Source organism: Schistocerca gregaria, chromosome 2 (assembly GCF_023897955.1).
Source record: "Schistocerca gregaria isolate iqSchGreg1 chromosome 2, iqSchGreg1.2, whole genome shotgun sequence".
Classification (NCBI taxonomy): domain Eukaryota; kingdom Metazoa; phylum Arthropoda; class Insecta; order Orthoptera; family Acrididae; genus Schistocerca; species Schistocerca gregaria.
In genome coordinates this window covers 337,964,314-337,992,210 of record NC_064921.1, presented here as the reverse complement: position 1 = coordinate 337,992,210, position 27,897 = coordinate 337,964,314, and the positions used below count along the sequence as shown (strand labels likewise).

Sequence of the window (27,897 nt, the reverse complement as noted above, 5' to 3'; positions counted from 1 at the left end):
AATCTAGGCATGCAGTACAATCTCACATGTATTTCTTTTGTGAATCGTAAGGCCAAGATTAATTACAGCACTCAAGAAGGATTTAAGAAATAATTCTTCCTGCACTCCATAAGTGAATGAAACAAGAAAAGGCTCTATTAACTGTACCATGGGAAATACCTTGTGCCATACACTTCCCAGTGGATGGAGTATGAACACAGATGCAGATGTGGAAAGAATACAGAAAATAAAAGTACAATTTGGAGCCACCTGAGCTCATGAGAAAAGGGAAGCAGAAAAAATAGTACTCCCTGTCAATTGCAGGTACTGCTGGTGATACGCCATGAGTTCGCAAAAGGTAAACGAGACACTCTAGAACAGCACTTGGAGGGAAGCCAAAATTTATTGCTTTAAGTAATGTACAAAGTTTATGGTATGTGTGGCAGTCAGTACAAAGAAGTTGTTGTACAGGAAAAAGGATGGCTTTGTTTTTTTCCTCTTTAATGCTACCTGATCCCCACCTATATTCTCACTAGGGGTCAGTTTGTATTACTTTAATGAAAAGGTACGAGAGGTAGAAGCAGCACTGTTTCTTACAAAATGTAGCTAAAAAAACTACTGAGAGACAGTGTGCCGTAATCAAGAATCATAGTAACGCAATAGTTCTGTTTTGGGTACCCGCTACGTAAAACATTCTTGACTGCGACAATACAGTTGGTATGAGACGTGCACGTATCATTTTGCTTGCAAAATGTATTTTCCAGTCCACAGCAGTGTGTGTGCTGTATTCAAACTTCCTGGCAGAATGAAACAGTGTGCTGGACTGGGATTCAAACCTGGAACCTTGTGTTTCTGGGCAGTACTATAACAGACTGAGCTCTCCAGGTTTGACTCATAATTTGCCATCACAGCATCCTTTATGTCAGTACCTTTCTCCTACATTTCAAACTTTATTTGTTGTCCTGCCGATAACCTTCAGACACTTGGGGCACTATCTGGAATCATAATTTTAGTAGTTTTTGACACTGGCTGGTTAATACATGAAAAAACATTGTGAATATGCAATACTACTAGGAGCTTTTGGAAACCAGAACCATCTCACATCTACAGTTCCAAGGAAAATACTGATGAGTGATGAAGTAGTTTTGAGACTTAATGATGAAGGTAGTCAAGGCTATACACTACATGATCAATAGTATCCGGACACTTGGCATGAAATGACTTAGAAGTTCGTGGCGCCCTCGATCAGTAAGCCTTGATGACAGCATCCACTCTTGCATACATATGTTCAGTCAGGTGCTGCAAGGTTTATTGGCGAGTGGCAGCCCATTCTTCATGGAGTGCTGCACTGAGGAGGTATAAATGGCAGTCGCTGAGGCCTGGCATGAAGTCGGTGTTACAAAACATTCCAAAGGTGTTCCATATGTTTCAGGTCAGGGCTTTGTGTAGGCCAGTCCATTGCAGGGATGTTATTGTCGTGTAAACATTCTGCCATAGGCCATGCATTATGAACAGGTGCTCGATCGTGTTGAAAGATGCAGTCGCCATCTCCGAATTGCTCTTTAACAGTGGGAAGCAAGAAGGTGCATAAAACATCAATGTAGGCTTGTGCTGTTATAGTGGCATGCAAAACAACAAGGGGTCACTGATATGGAGTACGTGGCAGTAGGTGGCAGCACAATGCACCTAATATGAAAAATGTATGTTTTTGGGGGTGCCCAGATGCATTTGATCACATAATGTACTTGCTACTATTTAGTTGTCTATTACATATATTTGGAATTTTTGAGACTGATTCTGAATGGATATATTTGCCTGTGTGGCAGCACAGAATGCGAGTTTGATTTGCAAACATTTTTTCCTGGAGAAATTGGGGGGGGGGGGGGGGGGGGGAGGCGACTGTTGTTAGTGGGGTGGGGCAACTGCAATGAATATGCTGGACAACCTTTTAGTGGTAACAATTTGTAACATGCTTTAATCAAAGAGTTAATATAAAAGTTTTGAATATTTAAGAGGTATAAAATTATATGATTTATTTTAAGTGTAAAAAGGCCGATCTATGTAAATAAAACCAGATATTATGCACTGATTTTGTTGTTGGCTGTATGCGGTTTTGTTACTCTCAGAGAGTGGGGATGGGTGGGAGATATGACTTGTGGATTTTGAGGATGAAGTGTGTTGTATGTGTGGGTTTGATGAAAGGTGTAGATGATATCGGTGTTATGGAGGAGGATGTTAGGAAAAGGAAAAAGGTGGGTGGCAGGGAAGAGGATACCATATGAAGCTGTTGCATAGGAAAGATGTGGGAAGGAGCAGGGTTTAGTGTCTCCCCGAGATAATTGGGGACAGAGCCAAAACTTGGGCTGGGAAAGGCTAGGGAAGGTATTGGTCTCGTCTTTCCAAAAGAAACTATCATTTTATTTTCCTTCAACAGTTTGAGAAAAAACATGGGAAACATAAATCTGTGTGGGATAGATGGTGATTTCAATCACCTTCCTCCAGAATAAAAGTGAAGTATCTTACCACTGTCCCACCTGGCTTGATACACACAAGAAAACTGGCAACCACAAGAAATAAGAAGTAAAATGATTTGTGAAAAGCGAGAATGTTACCATTACAGTCACCAGAGTGAATATGGACATTGAGACTGATGCAGACATGATGACTAGGAAAATAAGAATTGTGATATTTGAGACAATGTGATTTCAATAAAAGGATAAACTGTAATTTGACTTCAGTTTAAAGAACTAAGTTTCTAATGTTGCTGAACTGTGCAGGGTGTTTATCTTCAATAGAAAACTGTACCAGGCTAAAGATCAAGTTAATAATTAAGGATGGCCTTTACTCTAAATTATATATATTGTTTACAGTCAGTTCATTCTCTAGTTCAGAAGTGGAAGTTCTAGAAGACTGTTTACCCCTAGTATTCTATTTGTTGCTGGTGTAATCGTTAATGATCAAACAATGTTACGTACAGTAGTAATGCAGAATAATTGTTGAAAACCATGGTTCATTTTTCCATGCTGTTTTGAGCTGACTGTTCTAGAAAGAATGATGATACTGCTCCCTATGCATCATTAGAAATGTCTTTGACACTTAGTGGGCAAAAAAATCCGCATCCACAATGAGGAAAATGAGTCTGATATCTCCATTTGTTGTATCCTTTTCTACTAGCAATCAAGCATTGCAGTTTAGCATCATATTATTATAAAATGGTAGCATTACATACATGTGTTCAAAAGATGTTTCACATGGACACTAATAACCAAATAATTTTCAAACATAACAAATGTGAAGGAATTTGAGTACCATCACAGATTTCAATTAAAAAATGGAAGGGAACAAGAAAAAGATCAGACAGGCTATACACAGATGTATAATGGAATCAGATCACATCTTCATGAACATAGAATTTTACAACTATCAGCCCTATTTATAACATTTTATTTTTGTTCAATTTGATATCTGTGTAAATGTCATAATTTAATATAATGTGGCAGTACACAACCAGAATTATTAAAAGGAAACCAGAGTGCTAAAGCTGGAAACAAGGAAATTTCAAAATGAAAATAACCCTGTAAATAACAGCAATAATTATGAACTTAATGTGTAAGATTTTACTCATTTGACAAATTTTAGTAATGGGTACCAAAAAGGTAAAGTGTAAGCGCTGACTTTTAGCAGGAACTGTGGGCCATTTGATCAAATTAATTTCCCAACACCTGTCAGTTAAATAAACTCATCAATAAGATCTGATCGTGCTACTCATGTCTTCTTTCCTGGCTAGAGATGGAAAATTTTGATATTTCCGTATCAAATTTTTGATAACTCGTCTGAATGGTGTCAGTGCTGGCTACATACCCTTATAAGCCAGAACATTATGACCACTGACCTACTATTAATATAAACCCATCAGGCAATAGCGGCATTGCCTGGTGAGGAATGACTGCTAGTCAGACACATGCACAGTGCTTGTAGTATCAATGAGCATGCTGTCCATGTTTAGAATGGAGAAGGCACACAATCTGAGTTTGACCAAGTGCAGACTGAGATTGCCCGGAGGCTCAGCACGAGCATCCCAGAAACTGCACAACTTGTCAGGTGTTAGAGGAGTGCTGTGGTGAGTACCATCAACATGCGGTGAAACCACATCCAGACATCGCGGGTTTGAATATTCACCCTCACTACAGATGTCTGACGACATAGGCTGGGCAGAGTGGTAAAACAGGACAGGCGATGGCTGCAGCTGAACTTCCATCATATTTTAATGCTGGATGGAGTACAAGTGTGTCTGAACACAGTGCACCAGATACTCCTAATGATGGGCCTCCACAGTTGATGACCCATACATGTGTCAGTTTTAACTCCACATCGGGAACTATGACTGGAACGGGCACATGATCATTGGCACTTGATGTTGGTGCAGTAGTAGAGTGTTGTATGGTCTGATGAATCCTGATACCTTCTTCATCATGTTGATGGGAGGGCACAAATCTGTCACCCTCCATGGGAACACCTCCTTGACACCTGTACCGTGGGACAGAGAGAATCTGGCAGTGGGTCCATTACGCTATGTGGAACATTCATTTGAGGACATATGGTTCCAGTAGAGCTTGCGCAAGGCAACATGATGACCAAGGAGTATCGTACATTGTTTTCAGACCACGTACACCTCTTCATGGCAGTATTATAAGAAGGAAAGTTACTACTTACCATATAGCAGAGATGCCGAGTCGCAGACAGGCACAACAAAAAGATTTTCACACTTACAGCTTCCGGCCAATGGCCTTTGTCAACAATGGACGGACGGACGGACACACACACACACACACACACACACACACACACACACACACACACACACACACACAGGTGATCTCTGGGCCATTTTCTGTACCGCAACTTCCCATTTGCTATCTAGCAAAACTAAGTCAGCATTCATCCATAATGAGTGAGATGTTGAGTTCAGAAAGAGGAAGAGGTGCTAGTATTGTGCTATGCATAGCTTGGGTGTAAGTATTTCTGGAAAGGAAAAAAAAAAAAAAACATAAAGTGAAGGTGTCATGTGGAATGCTGCAAGTTTTGTAGTCATCATTATTATTTTTTTGTTTATTTATCAAACGTCTACTCTGTTTTGTCTAAGTAGTCCTTCAATGTATAAAACATATGGCATTACAGGTACTTTTTAGCTGCCTTTTTAAATAACTGTATTTTTGCAATTTCTTTAATCGCTTTTGGTAATTTATTGTACTGTTTCATTCCTTGGTAGAAAATGCTGTCTTGAGTTTTATGTTAATTTTTTCCTAGGTTAATGTAAGTTGATACTAGCTTTTGTTGCATGGTCATGGACAGAGCTATATGTGCAATAATTACCAATATTATTTTTGATGTGTACAGATGACTGGTAATTGTAAAGATTGTTCAAAACACTGGGAATTTCAACTGCTCCATGTGAATACAATTAGGTTAACTAGTATTTTTGGTTTTTATTCTTATGGCTCTTTTCTGGAGTTTTGAAAATTGTGTTCATATTTTGTGCATTTATTCCCCAAAAAAGAATGCCATAGGAAAGAACTGAGTGTACAGGGAATAATATGTAACTAAAAGACATGGCATTTTACACATTGATGATAGGTATCTAAGGGCATAGCATGCTGATGACATTCTGTTTGTAAGTATCTTTGTGTGTTCCCACCACTTCAATGTAGAATCAGTATTCATTCTTAGAAATTTAGCATTTGCTACACAGTCTGTAGAGGTGCCATCTACATTTCATTTAACATTGGCCATTTTTCCTCTTCAAACTGAAATTCATGGCATTAGTTTCCTTTATGTTCAATGTTACTTTGTTGCTTATTGACCAATCATAAACTTCCTTGAGAGTTTCATTTGCTTTCTCTGCAAGGGGTTCTCTTGCTCTCTGTGACTATAATATTGCTGTCATCAGTGAAGAGAATTTTGTAACCATGAGTAACACAACTGGGAAAGTCATTGATGTATATCAGGAATAGTGTTGGTTGCTAGTATGCTACCTTGCGGAACCCCTATATTAATGTATTTTGGTTCTGACAAGTGTTTCACTAAAAGCCTAGATCTATTTGAAGTATGTGTTATCTCTACTCTTTCTAACATATCTGCTAGGTATGATCGAAACCAGTCATTAGCTACCCAGTCTTATTCTTAATGCTTCTAATTTATTTAATAGTCTCTTGTGGTCGACTGTATCAAAGGCCTTAGAAAGATTAAAAAATATGCCCATGACACACTCATCTTTATCAAGAGAATCAAATAAAACTTTTGTGAATTCTACTATGGCTGACTGTGTATTTTTGCCACTTGAGGAACCAAACTGTGATGCGCTTAAAAGATTGTATTTATTTTTCAGGTAATTCATTAATCTGTCTTTCATAATTGCTTCTATTATTTTTGAGAATGGTGACAGCAACGAAATGGGCCGGTAATTTTCTATGTCAGAAGCATTACCTTTCTTAAGCAAAGGTACAACTCGTGCCTGTTTTAACTGCTCTGGAAATGTCCCTGATGTGAAGGATTCATTTATTATATTTGTTAAGGGGCCTTATATAATCCCTATGCATTGTTTCAGTACACACAGTGGTACTTAATCTAAGATTACAGTGCCATCTATCACAAAGCGAAAAAAGTGGTCCAACTAAAACACAACCATTTATTTATGTACTACACAAATATCAGGAGAAAGAAAACTGGCGTTCTACGGATCGGAGCGTGGAATGTCAGATCCCTTAATCGGGCAGGTAGGTTAGAAAATTTAAAAAGGGAAATGGATAGGTTAAAGTTATATATAGTGGGAATTAGTGAAGTTCGGTGACAGGAGGAACAAGACTTTTGGTCAGGTGAATACAGGTTATAAATACAAAATCAAATAGGGGTAATGCTGGATTAGGTTTAATAATGAATAAGAAAATAGGAGTACGGGTAAGCTATTATAAACAGCATAGTGAACGCATTATTGTGACCAAGATAGACATGAATCCCAAGCCTACTACAGTAGTACAAATTTATATGCCAATTAGCTCTGCAGATGAGGAAGAAATAGAAGAAATATGTGATGAGATAAAAGAAATTATTCAGGTAGTGAAGGGAGCCGAAAATTTAATAGTCATGGGTGAGTGGAATTCAAGCGTAGGTAAAGGGAGAAAATGAAACATAGTAGGTGAATATGGATTGGGGGTAAGAAATGAAAGAGGAAGCTGTCTGGTAGAATTTTGCACAGAGCATAACTTAATCATAGCTAACACTTGGTTTAAGAATCATGAAAGGAGGTTGTATACATGGAAGAACCCTGGAGATACTAAAAGGTATCAGATAGATCATATAATTGTAAGACAGAAATTTAGGAACCAGGTTTTAAATTGTAAGACATTTCCAGGGGCAGATGTGGACTCTGACCACAATCTATTGGTTATGAACTGTAGATTAAAACTGAAGAAACTGCAAAAAGGTGGGAATTTAAGGAGATGGGACCTGGATAAACTGACTAAACCAGAGGTTGCACGGAGTTTCAGGGAGAGCATGAGGGAACAATTGACAGGAATGGGGGAAAGAAATACAGTAGAAGAAGAATGGGTAGCTCTGAGGGCTGAAGTAGTGAAGGCAGCAGAGGATCAACTAGGTAAAAAGACGAGGGCTAGTAGAAATCCTTGGGTAACAGAAAAAATATTGAATTTAATTGATGAAAGGAGAAAATATAAAAATGCAGTAAATGAAGCGGGCAAAAAGGAAAACAAACGTCTCAAAAATAAGATCGAAAGGAAATGCAAAATGGCTAAGCAGGTATGACTAGAGGACAAATGTAAGGATGTAGAGGCTTATCTCACTAGGGGTAAGATAGATACTTCCTACAGGAAAATTAAAGAGACCTTTGGAGAAAAGAGAACCACTTGTATGAACATCAAGAGCTCAGATGGAAAACAAATTCTAAGCAAAGAAGGGAAAGCAGAAAGGTGGAAGGAGGATTCTATACAAGGGCGATGTACTTGAGGACAATATTATGGAAATGGAAGAGGATGTAGATGAAGATGAAATGGGAGACATGATACTGCGTGAAGAGTTTGACAGAGCACTGAAAGACCTGAGTCGAAACAAGGCCCCGGGAGTAGACAACATTCCATTAGAACTTTTGACGGCCTTGGGAGAGCCAGTCATGACAAAACTCTACCATCTGGTGAGCAAGATGTATGAGATAGGTGAAATACCCTCAGACTTCAATAAGGATATAGTAATTCCAATCCCAAAGAAAGCAGGTGTTGACAGATGTGGAAATTACCAAACTATCAGTTTAATAACTCACAGCTGCAAAATGCTAACGCGAATTCTTTACAGACGAATGGAAAAACTGGTAGAAGCAGACCTTGGGGAAGATCAATTTGGATTCCGCAGAAATGTTGCAACACGTGAGGCAATACTAACCTTACGACTTATCTTAGAAGAAAGATTAAGAAAAGGCTAACCTACATTTCTAGCATTTGTAGACTTAGAGAAAGCTTTTGACAATGTTGCCTGGAATACTCTCTTTCAAATTCTAAAGGTGGCAGGGGTAAAATAAAGGGAGCGTAAGGCTATTTCCAATTTGTACAGAAACCAGATGGCAGTTGTAAGAGTCGAGGGACATGAAAGGGAAGCAGTGGTTGGGAAGGGAGTGAGACAGGGTTGTAGCCTCTCCCCGATGTTATTCAATCTGTATATTGAGCAAGCAGTAAAGGAAACAAAAGAAAAATTTGGAGTAGGTATTAAAATCTATGGAGAAGAAATAAAAACTTTGAGGTTCGCCGATGACATTGTAATTCTGTTAGAGACAGCAAAGGACCTGGAAGAGCAGTTGAACGGAATGGACAGTGTCTTGAAAGGAGGATATAAGATGAACATCAACAAAAGCAAAGCGAGGATAATGGAATGTATTCAAATTAAATCGGGTGATGCTGAGGGAATTAGATTAGGAAATGAGACACTTAAAGTAGTAAGGGAGTTTTGCTATTTGGGGAGCAAAATAACTGATGATGGTCGAAGTAGATAGTATATAAAATGTAGACTGGCAATGGCAAGGAAAGCGTTTCTGAAGAAGAGAAATTTGTTAACATCGAGTATAGATTTAAATGTCAGGAAGTCGTTTCTGAAAGTATTTGTATGGAGTGTAGCCATGTATGGAAGTGAAACATGGGCGATAACTAGTTTGGACAAGAAGAGAATAGAAGCTTTCGAAATGTGGTGCTACAGAAGAATGCTGAATATTAGATGGGTAGATCACATAACTATTGAGGAGGTATTGAATAGAATTGGGGAGAAGAGGAGTTTGTGGCACAGCTTGACAGAAAGAAGGGATCGGTTGGTAGGACATGTTTTGAGGCATCAAGGGATCACAAATTTAGTATTGGAGGGCAGCGTGGAGGGTAAAAATCGTAGAGGGAGACCAAGAGATGAGTACACTAAGCAGATTCAGAAGGATGTAGGTTGCAGTAAGTACTGGGAGATGAAGAATCTTGCACAGGATAGAGTAGCATGGAGAGCTGTATCAAACCAGTCTCAGGACTGAAGACCACAACAACAACAGCAACAACAGGTGCACCCAACTTCTTTTTCAGTTTTTTATCTTTAAATAAAAATAAAATGTAGTTTATTTAATGTGCTATATGTGAAGTTTTTAAGCATCTACAGACATAAAAGCAATCGCAAACAAATTATACATTAAACTCTAAGAAATGCAACAATATTAATGGAATGTGCATCAGTTGTAAGTTTTACAGAAGGCAGATGAGTATAATTTTACATTAGACATTTCTGTTCCTGACTTTGTTTTCATTGTTCATTCCTTTCTTCTAAGCATTTTCCAGTCATCGCATGTAAGAAATAGAATTATTTTTTCTTTTAATTATCTTAATAGGTAGTACATACCTTGACTTTCACTCATTTTCTTTCTTCGCCAAAACAGTGATGGACCAAATTTCTTCAGTGTTCACTATGTTTCATGCCACTCAGTCATATCTAATATTTGAATACAACCTGTGTTGAACAAGCTGATGTGAACAAAAGTTTTGTTTCCTGGGCAGAAACTTGAGCTTGGTTACGTATAATTTGCAATACTACACGGCTGGAAAAAAATAAGTACTCCCTTTGAATTTTCCAGTTTCCTCAAGGTTTAATGTTGCAACAGTGCATATCGAGTACATGAAATGATTACATTTACAGATCAATAGCTCAAGTGGTTCAGAGATAATAGGTACTGAGCAATTCTGAAATACCCACATTAGTACGTGGTGTAGCCTTCAAAGGCAGCAATGCGAGTACTGATTCTGGCACTTATTTGATCACACAAATGGCAAATGCTATCCTGGGATACATTACGCCACGCATGTTCAACCTCTTAGAGTTCTACAAGTAGTTCTGTAAGAGTTGTTGGTTGACGAGTTACACGAGTCACTTCTTGTCCTGTGATGTCCCACACTTGCTCCATTGAAGACAAGTCTGGAGATTGTGCTGGCCAAGGAAGTTGCTGCACGTCTTGCAGAGCACATTTTAGTTTCATGGGCAATGCGGGGGTGAGCATTATCCTGTTAAAACAACGGATCACTTTTGTGTTACAAGGAAGGCAAAACAATGGATGTAACAACATTCTGTGCATATCAAGCATTGGTTAGCATCCACTCTAGAAACACCAAAGGTGAATGAGAGTTGTAGCATATAACACCCCAGACTATAAAGTGCCTTGGGTGAATACACTCTATGAGCGCTCACTAAGTCTCCATTTCACATGCAAATAACCATCGCTTATGTGCAGGTAGAATTTACTTTCATCCCTGAAGACCGCGGTGCACCATTCCATCTTCCAAATGATACTTCGATGGCACCATTCGAACTGTACACATCTATGCTGTGGTGTGAATGAGAGAAGGACTAGAGGTGTGCCTGCTCTTAGTCTCAGTGCTAACAACTGGTCCATAACAGTTCATGTTGACACCCCTGGGCTTACAAGCCATCTTCTCTATGCTGTGGTAGCTGTATGATCTGCCACTGCTGTCCCTACAATATGATGATCCTGGCAGGCATCTGTGCTGCTTGGATGTCCAGAACCCATCAGTGAGTTTGAAAATATTCACAAGACCACTGATACCAGCATCATTCATAATCGTTGCACAGCTGACGCAGCACGTCCAACTCCGAAAGGACCATCCCGCCACTCGGAAGGCTACAATTGGACACCTTGCTAAGTTGCTCAGTTGGCTATAGGAAGCATGTGTGTGTCTCTGTGGCATAGTTTCCTGCTTTCTTCACACGTCTGCACCAAGCTGAGTCTTCGGGCTGTGAGCATTCCCTATTAACGGATAGATACAGATGGCACTCTGGTAGCCATGCCACTATGCTGTATCTTGGTGGACATGTTGAAACCATTATCAGTACATTTACTATCCCCCAGGTGACATATGCTGTCATTGGATCAAAATTGACATCATCTTCCCAAGTGTATGATTTTTTTTTCCAGCATTATATTTCCATATCTTGTCTTTTCTAGTTATTAAATATGAAAACTTCAGTTCTTGTGTAGCTGCACTGTCTTACAGTGTATATCAGTTATACAGTGTTAAATTTAAAATGGCAAAATATTGTCATTTGATGTGAATGCTTTTTTCATTTCATTGTTTTGATTGATTTGCTTGATATATTACAAGTTAATCCATTTAGGATGGTTTATAATTTTCATGTTTCGCATTTTTCAGCTACCTTTTGAAGCATCGATTTACTGGATACAACATAGTATGATGTTGATTGTGCCTTATTACTTACTCAGGTTGGGAGGTAAGATAATGCACATATATGTTTTGCATTATAAGTTATCTGGTGCAGATTGTGTGTACAGTGTAAATCAAAGAACATTGTATAATGACTAACTGACTGAGGTAATGCAGTTGTTAAGATACAGACCTCATGTTTAGGAGGATTAATTTGCCCTGTTGGCCCATACCAATTTTGGTTTGCCATGGTTTCCAAAATAATTTCTGGCAGATGCCAAGATGATTTCTTCAGCAAGGCCACAGCTGATCACCTGCCCTAGTCCCATAAAAATATATGAATTCATTGTGTATATGTGTGTATTTTGAGCTATTTATTTTCATTGTATTACAATGACAAATTTTGATCATTATGTCATAATCCCTGGATGAATCAATAAATCATATAAATAAAATATACATACTTTTTCCCTACTACTCAATTGTTGAAAGTTTAATACGTGATAAGTATGCCAGAGCTTGTGCTAAAAGAATAATTTTCTCTCACTATACCGCGGGGGGAGGATTACTTTCTGTCCACCCTTTTGAAAATGTTGTAATGTAGTCAGTTACATTATATTTTAAAATTTCAGAAAAAAAACTTATCTTTTTTAATGAATCCATCTACTGGTTTCCATATATGTTTTAAATTTTTCAGTTAAACTTAATGTATAACTTTTATGTCTCAGCGGTAGATGTCACTTTTTCCAGAGAATGACATATTCAGTATTTCCAGGTTCAGGGCCTTACTCACACACCAATGCCTGTTTAGGAAGTGTGTTGAGAGTGAAAATTAACATCAGCGAAGGAAATTTGATTTTTAATTTTTTTTGTAGCGGTGAGCAAGTCAATGTTACATATTACTCAGTGTGTGTTGATATTGCTGAGAATGTGCTAAAAGATATTTTCAGGCTGTGAACTCTGCTGACACATCAGTACATCTTTGAAAAGTATACTGTTAACTTAATTTGACTACAAGAACAATATTTGCTTTTTCAAATTATTTTAAGATGAAAGTAAAATACTTTCCTGTGATAATGCACATTATGGTATTGTTAGGACTTACAGAAAGTATAGGCTTTCAGATGAAAATTTGACAAGAAGTTAATCACTCATTAATTTCCTCTAACATTAAAATTGCCATCACGTAACATTACATATATTAAGTTACACTTGACGTAGTAATGTGACCTATCCACAGACAGTGACTGAACAAAGGTTCAGAGCCATTCACATCCAACCTATCCTTTCATGACGATGCCTTGCACTGATTAGACAGACTGTATGGTTGCCATCTCCTATGTTGAACACATTGTTCAATGTGGTCCCCACAGATTTTGCATATCTTTTGGATACAAATTTCAGGGTACTTTGAGTCACTTGAAGTGTGTGACTGTTCTTGGCAGTTCTTGGTTAACATCATGTCCCCCACTTGGGGGACATGACAATTACTAACTCAAGTTTTCAGTGTGACACTGAGAAAATAACAATTACATGACAGGTAAATACCAGAATCCAATTCTCCAGCAGTGCTATGTAACCATTCTCTTCCAAGGTGTATCTCAGCTTAGTGAAACAACCATGCCTCACTTGCCTAGCCCATCTACCTGCCACCCCTCCGTCCCCACATTCCTAGCTGGCATATCGGCTGCTTCCCACCAAGCCAATAGCCACCCACCCCTAATCCCTCTCCATCCCTCCTGCCCCTCTTTCCCTGTACCCATCCCACCTGGCACTACTCCCACCACAACTGATCAACCTGCCAAAATGAGTGCCATGTAAAGTAATAGGGGTGTGTGCCTATCAACAACTCAACTCTTCTGCTTTTTAGTGAGTGATCACCTTTAACCCAGAGGTATAAATATTCAACTTTGTAGCCAGGAGTGAATGAAGCTTCCTTGTACACAGTTCTGCTCCGAATTTCCTTTTCATACTGAGTCTTAATTCAGAAACGAGTTGGCAAAATCTTGAAACAATATCTGCCACAGAGTGAAGCATTGTTTGGCAATGAACCACAATCCACCCTGTTATGCTGGTTAGTTAAGAGCCTTTGGCCCCTATTCTTTCATGAATTCAGTGTAGCATAGGGTATATACCACTGATAGTAAACCAAACAATGGAAAATCCAGGATGGAATGAGATGAGAATATGAAAATTAGTAGGAGTCTGGCTTCAGCAGCCAGAGATAATGGCTTCCTCTCTCTCTCTCTCTCTCTCTCTCTCTCTCTCTCTCTCTCTCTCTCTCTCTCTCTCTCTCTGTGTGTGTGTGTGTGTGTGTGTGTGTGTGTGTGTGTGTGTGTGTGTGTGTGTGTGTGTGTGTCAATTTCTGCTGACGAAGATCCTGTTGGAAGCTAACTTTTTGACAGTCTCTTTGTTGTGCCTTTCAGTGACTCAGCATCTCCACTGTATGATGAGTAACAGCTATCCTTTTCATAATAATGATAGTAAACCTTAAGGCAGTCTGTGGAGATAAAGGCAGTGATCCTTTTTTGTTATTTCACTGTATTAATTTTGTATTTCTTGTTGTCACAGTGAACAAGACAAGCGCTTCATTGCGCTGTGCTATTTATATGGATTTATTAGTATATAAACTCTGAGGAGATTCTCTATATGCCACCTCATTCTGTTCAATATGCAGAGACTTGAAATTGCTATTAGCATTGATATCCCACTTAATTAACTTTTAATTATTTAATTTGAGGATTATCAGTTAGCAACTTACAATTGCAGAAACACTTTTAAGAAATGGGTTGTTGTCATGTTTGTGAAAAATAACCTAAATTTAGTGCCATAGATACAAGCAGTCTTTGCACAGACTAAGTCATGGAAGCATAGGAATCTGAAGTCAGATTGCTAAGCAATATATTTGTAATATTTAAATATTAGAAATTCATAAAGAGAAATTTTCACAAATTTTTAGAAAACTTCAAGAAACTGCTGCATCACTTGTCAAACAGTAATATGCAAATAAGAAAGTTCAGTGCTTTCAGTGTTAATTTTTTGAAGTACTGTGAGCAACAAAAAGACATAGAAATATTTCGAACCAACTGTAATAAATTTGTGTACTTTTCCACCAGAATTGCATTGGACAGTAACACCTTGATTGACAATATTTTAATAAATAAGAACATAGTCAATGAAGTTCACAATCGCCCTCTTTTAAATGGGTTACCAGACCGTGATGGCTTCTTAGGTGTGAAAGATAACATGGTAAATTTAAATAAAGAGTTAACTAGAAAATGCAGTAGAATGGTTACTGATGTCACAACAGATGTCACCTGGAGGTACCTGCAAAGTAGTTGTTGGAATGATTTTTAAAAAGCAGTAGACCTAAACTTCAAATTTAACTCTGTTTTTAAGTAAATGTGTCTACTGCCCCTAAGAGTCATGTCCATATGAAAATCAGGGAACACTAATTGTGTATCAAACAAAAACTTTGTGCAACAAAAGGCATTAAGTTATTCTATAGCAGGAAGAGAGAAGTATACAGCTGCCACCAATGTGCAACTGCTTTGATGTTATGAAAAAGTATTGTGTTGTCTGTAGTTCAACCATGCCTAGGCAGTCAATACCATGGTTTGATCGCGTCCGCGTTGTTACTTTGTGCTACAAAGGGCTCTCAATAAGGAAGCCTCCAGGCGTGTCACCAAAGTGACATTGTTCGAACGTAGTGGAGATTCAGAGAGACAGGAACTGTCAATGACATGTCTTGCTCAGGCCACCCAAGGGCTACTACTGCAGTAGATGAGCCCTACCTATGGATTATGGCTCAGAGGAATCCTGACATCAATGCTACCATATTGAATAATGCTTTACATGCAGCCACAGGACGTTGTGTTAAGATTCAAACCATGTGCAATAAGCTGCATGATGCACACCTTCCTCGCGATGTCCATGGCGAGGTCCTTCTTTGCAAGCATGGCACCATGCAGCACATTACAGATGGGCCCAACAACATGCCGAATGGACCGCTCAGGTTTGGCATCACATTCTCTTCACCGATGAGTGTCACATATGCCTTAGACCAGACAGTTGTCGGAGACGTGTTTGGAGGCAACCCAGTCAGGCTGAATGCCTCAGACACACTGTGCAGTGAGTGCAGCAAGGTGGAGGTTCCCTGACATTTTGGGGTGGCATTATGTGGAGCTGACATACGTCACTAGTGATCATGGAAGGCACTGTAATGACTGTATGGTATAAGAAAGCCATCCACCGACTGATAGTGCAGCATATTGATGAGGCTTTGGTCTTTATGGATGACAATTCACACCCCCCATCATGCACATCTTGTGAATGACTTCCTTCGGGATAACGACATTGCTCGACTAGAATGGCCAGCATGTTCTCCAGACATGAACCCTATCAAACATGCCTGGAATAGATTGAAAAGGGCTATTTATGGACGACATGACCCACCAACCACTCTGAGGGATCTATGCCAAATTGTCGTTGGGGAGTGGGACAATCTGGATGAACAGCACCTTGATGCACTTGTGGATAGCATACATGTATCCAAGAGGATGTGCTACTGGATATTAGAGATTCTGCTGTGTACAGCAATCTGGACCACCACCTCTGAAGGTCCTGCTGTATGGTGGCACAACATGAAATGTGTGGTTTTCATGAGCAATAAAAAGAGCAGATATGATGTTTATGTTGATCTCTCTTCCAATATTCTGTACAGGTTCCGGAACTCTCAGAAATGAGGTGATGCAAAACATTTTTTGATGTGTGTACTTAGCAACTGTCACTGTGTGTCACTTTGTAAACATGACATAGAAACATGGTGTGGTCAGCTCAAAAGAAAAAGTGTGGTGGCACATGTGGCAACAGTACAATACCGTTCACCATTCACAAGCATTCAGACAATTTAAGATCATTCCAGCTTATCCCACAGTTATCAGGAAAATAAGGAATTTTCTTAAAAGTAAAAATACTCATGAGGTTGTGTTTCTAACAAAATAATAAAACCATGATCTTCTGATGCAGCTATGTATTTAGCCATATATGTACTGTATCACTTTTGCAAGACAACTTTCCAGACAGAAAATACTCTTTTTAGACTGCTCTTCACTGTATTTGAGACAGGTACTAATAAAAATCACCTCAAAACTTCCTGGCACGTTGAAACTGTGTGCTGGTCTTGGACTCAAACCTGAGACATTTGCACTTCAGTAGTAAGTGCTCTACAGTGTTACAAATTCAAAAATAGGAACAAAATTTGTCTTCACTGTCCATAATTTAACCTAAAATATTTTGTGCAAAGTAGGAAGCGTGCAACTATAGTACTATAATCCATCTCTCTTGTAAATTAAAGTAACTGTAAATATTTAAAGTTATAAAATCAAATGGAAATTGTTTGTGTTTGAAAACGTATTCTGTGTGTATGAATATGTATTATATGTATGTGATTGTGTAGAATTTATTAAATTTTAATTGTATATTTAGATTAAAGTACAAATTCAATTAGGTAAGAGGCCTAGATGTAGTCACATTATAAATGGAAAAACATATCTGATTTGTAACTCTTCTGCTGCATTCCACATCCTCACCAGTTGTTCCAAAATATGATCCACTGTACTTGCAGTGTAACTAACTAATCTGCTGAGCTTGTGTTGTACTGATGAGTTGAAACATTTCATAAGATCTAGATACCATTGCATAATAAAAAATTACTGGAAAATGGAAATTGTGATGGCATGCTGAAAAATAATGCCTCCGAATTTTTAATGTGAAAATTCCTAGTTTTTAAATCTAACTAACTTTATTAACATTCCACATCTTTATTTTTCATGTCTAAATATTTATTTCTTAACATAGTCACACTGACGACAGACACATTTCTCTCAATGAGAGAACAGTTTCTAATATCAGGTGAGGTCCATGGAGGTTTTGTTCAAGTTTTAAAAACAGATGAGAAACAGGTGGGTCTAACAAGGGACTGTATGGAGGATGAGCCTTAAGGCATTGGATTGTTGCATTTGTCGCAGGACTTTTGTGTGGTCTGGCATTGTCATGCTGAAAGGGAGTGTGCTCCATTTGTGGATGCACTCTAAGAATTTGAACTTTCAGTTTTCTGCGGGTTTCATAATACACTGAAATAATTCAGTTACACACCTCATGTTACACACTACAGTTCAAATCTGTCTACCTGGTGTACCGGTATGAAATGAGGCTGTTTTTGTGAAAATGAAACACTAATATGGAATTAAAAAGTAAAAAGATTTTATTCAGAGTACTGACCATTGCTTTCTATACATTTTGACCACCTTTCTGGCAATTTGTGGACACCATGCCAATAGAAATGTTCGTCTTTTGAAGCAAACCAATCAGACACTCAATATTCGACTTCTTCGTAGGAATCGAAGTGTTCCTCAGCCAATGCGTGTCACATTGATGAAAACAAATGGTAGTGGAAGGGGCCAAGTCTGGTGAATACCGCGGGTGGGGTAGCAGCTTCCAACCAAGTGTTTTGATTGTATCCTGAACCAGTTTTGCTTTGTGTGTAGGTGCATTGTCGTATAAAAAAAATTACTTTGCCATGTCTTCTGACCCATTCTGGTCTTTTTTCGATCAATGCATAGTTCAAATAGATCATTTGTTGTCTGTAGCGATTGGTATTCACAGTTTCACGGGGTTTTAGAAGCTCATGATACACCACACATTTATGATCCCACCAAACACACAGCATTGTCTTCTTGCTGAATCGATCTGGTTTTGCAGTCAATGTTGATGGTTGTCCCAGATTAACCCATGATTTTTCCCATTTAAAATTCTTAAAATAAATCCATTTTTCATTGCCAGTAACAATTCAATGCAAAATTGATTTTCTTTCATGTCCTTGAAGCAAAATTTTACAAATAGTTATTTGCTTTTCCACCTGTCTTTCACTCAATTCATGTGGCACCCATTTTCCACACTTTCGGATCTTTCCCATAGCTTTCAAACGGTCAGAAATGGTTTGTTGTGCAACATTTAGCATTGCTGCCATTTGCTTCTGACTCAAAGTATCATTTTCATCCAATAATGCTTGCAATTCGGTGTCTTTGAACTTTTTTGGTGGTCTTCCACGTTTGTCATTTCTTACATCAAAATTGTTGTTTCTCAAACATCTTTTGCGTGTTGCTTCTGATAGAGCATGATCACCATATGCCTCGACAAGCATTCGATGTGACTCTGCAGCACTTTTTTCAAATGAAAACAAAAAATTAATGCTTTCCGCAAATCATCACTTTCTGGTACAAAATTCGACATTGTTAACATGATGAAAACATATGATGATGTTTGTTCCATGACTTGATGTATACTAAATATCTTTGACAGATGTCATACCAACCAAACAAAACAAATTAAGGCTCGTTCACAACAAATCTTTTCTATCGACACATTTGTATCTTAACACTAATTTAATACCGGTACACCTGGTAGAGGCAGAGGGTGGCAGCTTGCATCAACAAAGGGTGAAGCCAACCGAGCAATATGCAAGACACGTAATACCTGAACCAATATTGAGAACAGAATAAATAGTTTACAGGCATTACATTTCAGCAAGCACTCTTACTTATGCAAATAGGGTCTCTCAGCAGTTTTTTTTGCTGGTGGACCCTAAATCCAAAGTCTGTGATTTACTCCTTCCAAATTGTTTAAATGCAGCTTTTAAGTTTTAGTAGTGTGAATAATACGGCAATCATAAATGCCAGAGCCAAGGGAAGTTATGCTTTTTGAAGAAAGGAATCATTGGAGAGATGTATTAAACACTTCTTTTATTAGATTACTGCAGTAGGTGGCTTCATTAAGTGGTGCTGATTTGGTAAGAGAACTCACTAGAGAAGAAGCAGCTGCATGAATCTTTAACTTCTGAACATCACACTTCCAACTGCCATGTAGGACTGGCATATCACATATCCATTTTTCCTAGGTTGGCATGAAAATTCAGTAGATATTTGGAAAGCCATTTAAAGAGTACATTTTTATGAAGCAATGTATGCAGATGTTCAGTCCAAGTGTATGAGTTATCAGCTGTGGGTCAGATAGGCCCAGGTCATAAAGTGTCAACATCCAGAAGTGCCAGTGAAGGACGGCAGCCAATATAATTAGCTCTGAGTCTAGATCACTATATCTACCAGTCCTCCTCATCCCAACATGCCACTTTCCTGGATACTGAATTCCTTGTCTTGATCCATACACATCCCTGTCCACAGTAAACATACCAATACTACTGTATTTCGACACTGTCATCCCTTCCACACCAAAAAATCCCTCCCATACAGTCTGGTCATGTGAGAATTGATGGGTATGCAGTGACAAGAACCCCCTTTCCAAGTATGCTGAAGGTCTCACAAAGGCCTTCACAAGCACTATCCCTCAGACTTAGACTGTAAACCAATTTCTTGTGCCATGTTGCTACACATGCCCAATTCTCCCACCACCCACAAGAGCCAACAACAAAGGAACGCCTCCTTCATCACCCAATACCACCCCAGATTGGAACAACTGAATCACATCCTTCATCAGGGCTTTATCTATCCTCATGCCCTGAAATGACATCGTACCCAAGATCTTACCCACCCTTCCTAAAGTGGTGTTGTCGTCCACCCAACCTCCACAACATCCTCGTCCGTCTCTCTTCCACTCCAAATCCCAGCCCCTTGCCACATGAATCATATTGCTGAGGAAGACCTGCCCAGCCCATCCACCTAGCTTTTTATATTGGTGTGACTACCAACTAGCTATCCACCACAGTGAATGGCCACCACTAAATTGTGGCAAAGAGCAAAGTGGACCACCCTTTAGTATGACATGCAACTAAACATAACTTGCTTGAGTTCGGTGGCTGTTTCACAACTCAGGCCGTCTGAATCCACCACAAGCTTTTCTAAACTGGAGTTATCCTTACAATTAATTCTCTGCTCCTAAAATTATCCAAGCTTCAACCTACAATAACCTACTGTCTGCAAACCCTCCACCCAACAGTTTCCGCCTCTCTGTCCTGTCAGCTCCTCCCAGTTCAGATCCCATCACTCTCACTGTGTGCCACACTCTGCCAATGCACCAGCCAGTCTGTTCCTTTCTCTGCTCCTCTTCTTTTCTGCTACACCCCCCCCCCCCCTCCTCTTCCACAGCCATCTGGCAGCCTTGTTATGTTGCCTTCTAGTCCCTGAATGCTCAGCCAAACAGCACTCTTTCCTCCCCCTTCCCTGCCTGACTCCAGATTGCTGCTTTGGTTCAATGCAATATTTGGAGTCCGGCCAGAGCAGCTGGAGATAGCAGTCATTTGTGTGTTTCCTTTCTTTTCTAAAGAAGGCTTGCCAAAAACTCTGTGTGAAGAGTCTTTTTGTTGTGCCTATCTGCAACTCAGTATCATCTTTTTAATATTCCAAGCTAGAGGTTCCATTGTTCAGTAACTCATGACATAATGAAGGCACTGACACTTTGGAAAAGACTGCTAGTTATTATTTAGCTATTTGACTAGGTTTATCATCAGATACAGACATGGACATAAACAAAGCAAAAGAAGTGTGCGTGTGCCAACACACACACACACACACACACACACACACACACACACACACACACACACACACACAGCCACTGTCACCTCTGGATGCTAAGGCCTGACCGTGACTATGTCCGAGGTGAGTGGACTTTGCTGCAGTTGGTAGTGGAGGAACAGCAGATGCTTGGTGTGTGGTGGGGGGAGAGGGAGGGATAGCAGTGTAGTGGTGGGGGAAGATGTCAGGAGCTGGCTGTGGTAACATGCAAAGACATGGTAAAGGACAAGTTAATTGGCTACTAGCTGTAGCATTAGGAGCCTATGCTGGTAGGGGAAGGAGGGGGGGCAGAGGGGTGGAGAGCAGCAGAGGAGAAGAAAGGGCTATGCAGGTGCACTAACGGGATAGAAGGTGTGAGGACGACTAGAGTAGGAGCAGGCAAAGAGAGAGGCAGCTGGATGACAGGGACTAGTGAAGGTTGATGCCAGGAGGTTTGTGAGCATGAAGGACATATTGGAGGGAGGGTTCCCACCTGTGCACTTCAGAAAAGCTGGTGTTGTTGGAAATAATTTTGATTACACATATTGTGAAGTAGTCATTGAAATCAAGCACATTATGTTGCTCAACAGCTGGGTGATCCAGCTGTTCCCTGGACACAGTTTGGTGATGACCATTCATGCAGACAAGCACCTTGTTAGTTTTCATGCCCACATAGAATGCAGCACAGTGGTTGCAGCTAAGATGATAGATCACATAGCTGTTTTCACAGGTGGCCTTGCCTTTGAAAGGTTGTACCAAGTGCAGTGGCACAGTGGTTAGCACACAGGACGATGGTTCAAATCTCCATCCGACCATCCAGATTTAGATTTTCTGTTGTTTCACTAAATCGATCCAGGCAAATACCAGGATGGTTCCTTTGAAAGGGCATGGCTGATTTCTTTTCACATCCTTTTGTAATCTGTGCTTTTGTTCAGTGTCTAATGACGGTGCTGTCAATGGATGTTAAACTCGGAATTTTCCGTCTTTGATGATGTGAGAGAGGCTTGTGACAGGACTATAGTTGGTGATAGTGGGAGAACCAGGGCAGGTCTTACATTTAGGACTGTTACAGAGATATGAGCCTTGTGACAAGGAGTAGGAACAGGGGTGAAGTAGGGACAAACAAGGACATTGTGTAGGTTGGGTGGGTGGTAGAATACTACTGCGGGAGAAGGGGTGTAGTTATTCCCTGTCGTATTTTCCAGTCTTCAATTGCTTATGACTGTGTTGCTCCATATGACATTAATGAATTTAATTTCTCAAAAATGCCATAATTGAATAACACTCCACACTAATTTTCAGGTGTGTACAACATTGAAAAACTGTCAGATTTTAACTGGTGTTATCTGAGTTATGGTTTGAATCTTATTTACCATTTTGGGGTTCTACAGACATGTTCATTTGTAAGTAAAAATATCTTTTACTAATTTTAATGTAACTTTTATCTTACTAATAGTTTTCTTTATGTAGTCACCATGTGGCAAGTTAACTGTGGATGAGTTTTCTGCATTTTCAGTGAAAAATAGAAATAGATTATCTTGTTCTGTGCATATGATTTGTTTTTGTTTTTGCAGGTTGTTTAAAAGAATTATTTCTTACTAAAAAAATAAATTTTTGCCATCACTCACATTTTTTCATCAAAAATAATGAAATACAATAATGAAATTTTTTGCAAATAATGTCTCTTTTCCAAACAGTGGCTCATACATTGTATCAATACTAGGAACAAACACTATCTACATACAGATCTAAAATCACATACCTTGATCCGAAAAGGTATCTAATTTTCAGGAACACGCATTTTCAGTAAACTGCCGGAAACCGTTAAAACAATTTAAACAAGAGTTTGAAACACTTTTTGATAGGGAACCCCTTTTACTCTGTAGAAGAAAATCTTAACAGATACTGTCAGTCTGGCTCAATTTTTGACAGCACTTGGTCACAACAGTCAAGAGCAGGTATTTTGCGTATGATGAAATTATTAAAAGTGTATTACTGTCTTTCATTCTTACAGTGTATTAATTCTGCACATATTAGCAGTTCCATTTTACTGTAATGTATTCACATATTTTGGCAATCTCCAGACAAATGTTCAGGGAAGTGAATATTATATTCAGATATTCTATGTTTTTTATGTTATACTTTGACATATTCTACACCCAAGAGAATCATCTCATTTTTGGCTTTGGAACAAAAACTGAATCTACTCTAGTCTACTCTCAGCTCTGAAAGAGGGGGTGTTCTGTATAGACTGTAGGTTGTGGTTTCATTGGGGCAAGTGAAGTGAAGTGGAGAGGAAAGGAGGGTAGATAATTAGGCTCTTCCATGGCAGTGTAGGTTATGTAGAAAGGACAGAAAAATCGTGGAACAGGAGGCAAAGATTTGTGCCCTTGAGGCTGAATTAGAAATCGTGAATTTGGAATTATGTAAGCTAAGGGAGAAAAGGACTCTGGGCACTGGGAAAAGGTAGCAAGCAAAGGGCGAAAAAGGGAAACAATTAATAAAACTTTCGAAATTCAGTTAGCAAATCAGCTTGGCTTGCTATCTGAAGTAGTGGAGGAAGGGACTCATTAAGATGTAGTTGAATGTAGGTTGAAGCAGAATACTAGCTTAAAGACAAAAGGCAGGTCGGGATCAAACCAGAGTAGGAAAAGAAAAATTCTGCAGTCATGGGAGGGGTGTGGACCATCAGCTTCAGGAGAAATTATGGACAGAGTACCAGGTCACATGTTTTGTGAAACCAAGTGCTGGCCTTAGCCAAGTGACAGAAAACTTAGTTCAGCTATGCAAGGACTTTGAGAAGGAAGATCAGGTAATTATAGATGGGGGAGCAGGAAACAGCCTGGCTATGAATCCAAGATATAGTATTAGGAGTGACATGGGTAAAATAGGAGCAGAAACTAGGCACATGAATGTGGGGTTTGTGAGGTCCTTCAGCACCATGATCAGCCCTGGGTAAACACCGCTGTAAGGCATGTTAACACTGGGCTGAACGGGATTTTCCAGACACCAGAAAAGTCTCGCATGAGTGTTGTTCCATTTGATGCTATTGGTAGGTGTGGTTACCCTACACATGGCTTGCACCTTAATAGGAAGAGGAAAGATAAGTTAGCTTGTCTATTAGCAGATACTGTAAGGGGGGCCACAATTACAAAAGGGGTGATCCTTGTGGTTATTGGGACCAGGCATACAGGTTTTTTTTAGGTTAAAGCCAAATTCCAGGCAGACAACAACCAAGGAAAGTAGAAGAAAAGAAACTTTATGCACAGCAAATATGGACAAAGTTAAGGGTGGTATCAACTTACTACACCAAAATATCAGGGGAATAAAAAATAAAGTATATGAGCTGATAATGTGTTTAGAGGATCTCAAAAATAAGAATGAGATTGATATACTTTGTCTGTCTGAGCACCATGTAACTGTGGGGATGGAAAATATCAGTATAAATGGGTATAATTTAGCATCTTACACTTGTAGATTTAGTATGGATAAAGGGGGAGTTGCCAATTTCGTAAAACAAGGGTATAAATACAGAACTGTTGAAGTAAGCAAATTTTGTGTTGATCACCACTTTGAGGTTTGTGCATGTGAACTTCAGCTAGATAATGTTGTATTGATATTAGAAACAGCGTACCATACAGCTCTCCACTAGGAGATTGGGAGCTATTCATAAAAAAGTTCGACTCCCTATTACGCTGTCTGTTGGACAAAAAGAAGTGGTTATTAATCTGTGGTGGTTTCAGTGTTAACTTTCTAAGCAATTCTGATAGAAAAAGTGAACTAGAAGTGTTGTTAACAACATATAACTTGGGATCAGTGATCAATTTCCCTACACGTATAGCTCAGGACAGTAGTACTCTAATAGATAATGTATTTGTGCAGCAAGAGGATGTGGTAAATGGATTATCTGACCATGATGCACAACTGATTAACTTGCAAAACCTAACAGACTCTACATTTCAGAAACCATTAAGTAAAAGTGTGGGGTGCTTTACTCAGTATCTATAGATCACTTGAGAGAAAGTTTAGGAAATGTAAACTGGGAAGATGTATATAATGAGCCAAATGCTAGTGATAAATGCAGCATATTTCTTGATAAAGTTATATCCCTTTTTGAACATTTTTTTTTTTTTTTCAAAAAAAATTCCTAAATGTAACACCACAAACTTTTCAATGAAACCTTGGATTACTACAGGTATTAAAGTGTCTTCAGACAGAAAAAGAAAACTGTAAGAGACAGCAAGGACTAGTAAAGAGCCAGAAGTAGTTTTACACTATAAAATTTATTGTAACATACTGAGAAAAGTTGTAAGGAAATCAAGAAATATGTATGTTACAGAAGAAATTAACAACTCGAGCAATAAAATCAAATCCATATGGCATGTTGTTAGAAGGGAGACAGGAAAAGTAACCACTGGGGTAGGTAGTATTACTGTAGCAGAAAAAATTGGTGAGAATAATTCAAAAGAAAAGGCCAGCCAATACATGGAAGAGTCAGTTTTGAAAAAATTTAGTCAGATGAAGCTTCATCTGACAACCTCTTGTGAAATAAGGAAAATTATTAAATCTTTGAAAAATAAAGGTTCTGTTGGAGTAGATGACATCTCTAACAAGTTATTAAAACACTGTGGAGCAATTAGAGCTAATGTTTTGAGTCACATATGTAATGCAACACTGACTCAGGGTATTTTTCCAGACAGGTTAAAATATGCCATTGTCAGGCCTCTCTGCAAAAAGAGGGAAACCACAGATGTCAACAATTACTGGCCAATATCCTTGCTTACAGCATTTTCAAAAATCTTCGAGAAAGTAATGTACTCAAGAGTGGATAGCCATCTCAACAGTAATGGGATACTTAGTAAATCACAGTTCGGATTTCAAAAATGCTGTTCCACTGAGACAACAATATACAATTTCACTATCCACATAATTATTCTTTAAATAGTAAAATGTCACCAGTAGGAATATCAGTGACTTATCCAAAGAATTTGATTGTGTGAACCATGACATTGTTAGAGAAATTGCAATTGCATGGTATAAATGGAACGGCATATGAGTGGTTTAAGTCATATCTACAGAACTGGAAGCAAAAAGTCTCCATACATGCTTCCAGTGATTCAAAGGAGTTTGACACTTCATCTAACTAGGGTGAAATTACATTAGGTGTTTCACAAGGTTCGATCATGGGGTCCCCTCCTGTTCTTGATATATGTGAATGACCTCCCTTCTTATGTGAAGCAAGATGCTGAACTGACACTGTTGGCTGATGATACAAGCATAATTATTAATCCAGTAAAAGAAATTTTAATAGAAAATGATACAAATAAGGTCTTTGGAAAAGTTATTAAATGGTTCTCTGCAAGTGAGCTTGCTCTGAACTTTGAAAAAACATAGTACATCCAATTTTCTGCCACAGTAGAGCACAGTAGCCACAGTAGAGCATACTAAGTTTTTGGATGTACATACAGATGAGAATCTTAATTGGGAAATTCATATTTCGGATCTACTAAAGCGACTAGGTTCAGCAACTTTTGGAATCAGAATAATTGTCAATTTTGAGGATGTAGAAATTAGTAAGCTAACATACTTTTCATACTTAATACTCTCTGATCTCATAAGGAATAATATTCTGGGGCAACTAAACACTTAGCTGAGCAATTCCACTTGTTCTCTTTCAATAACATCAGATAAATAATCAGTTGTAAGAATTTTTGGTTATATGGTTGTGGTTCCTGATATTTTCCCATTCCTCATTTTTGTCCAGAGTTGCTATGAACTTCTTCAGAATGTGCTCCTAGTTCTGTAGAGTCTTGCTGACTGACAAGTTGGACTCAGAGGGCAACATAAATGCTGCAGGAAAGGTGCATGGTCAAAGTTTACACATGATTGTCAGAGAAAACCCCTGTCAAAGTTAAAAACTAACTAGCAATTGTCATCTGTCGAAGACAAAACTTACCTATTGATTCTGTAGAGCTGTTGTCGATATGTCACTAAAAATCATGGCTTCTTTTCTTTTAAAATCATCCCAAAGTTTTATCATTGTGGATAAAATATTGGTTTTGGAGAACTGCACTTCATGATTTCCCAACTCAAAAGCATGCTCTGCTACAGCTGATTTCTCTATTTTCCCTAGTTGGCAAAGACTTATGTTCCTTCAGTTCTTTGTTCACACTTTCCTTCATACTTCTAATGTAGACCTTACTAAGTGTACACAGAATTTTATATACTCTGGGTGCTGTCAGATGATGATTTTTATCGTTTGCAGATCAGAGGGTTTGATATACTTTAGTCTAAAAAACTGGTTTGATGTTATGTTTCTGTAAAATCATTGCAGTCTGATCAGAGACTGTTTTAAGAGAGGGGAGAGAAACTGAGTTCTTCCATTGTTGTGTTTTAATGTTGTTCTTCAGCTTACACTCATTTGGTTGTAGAATTCTATTTACTTCTTTCCCTAAATAACCACTATTCTCAAAAGCCTGAAGCAGGTTTTTTAATTCAGCATCCAGGTGTTACGGCATGCAAATTCGTGGTTGTAGTTCTTATGGTAATGTCTGTCTGCATATGTGACTTTCCAAAAAACTTTGATTCAA

General features: G+C 38.7%; 1 protein-coding gene across 1 annotated transcript in view; it reads left to right on the top strand.

Annotated features, from left to right (window-relative positions):
• The window catches only part of LOC126336993 (transmembrane protein 164), a 147,069-nt gene that overhangs the window by 97,153 nt on the left and 22,019 nt on the right, over positions 1–27,897 (top strand). The window contains exons 3-4 of the mRNA XM_050001235.1: positions 11,727–11,805; positions 22,610–22,710. Coding sequence (XP_049857192.1) covers positions 11,727–11,805; positions 22,610–22,710 — 180 coding nt within the window. The remainder of the gene's footprint in view (positions 1–11,726; positions 11,806–22,609; positions 22,711–27,897) is intronic.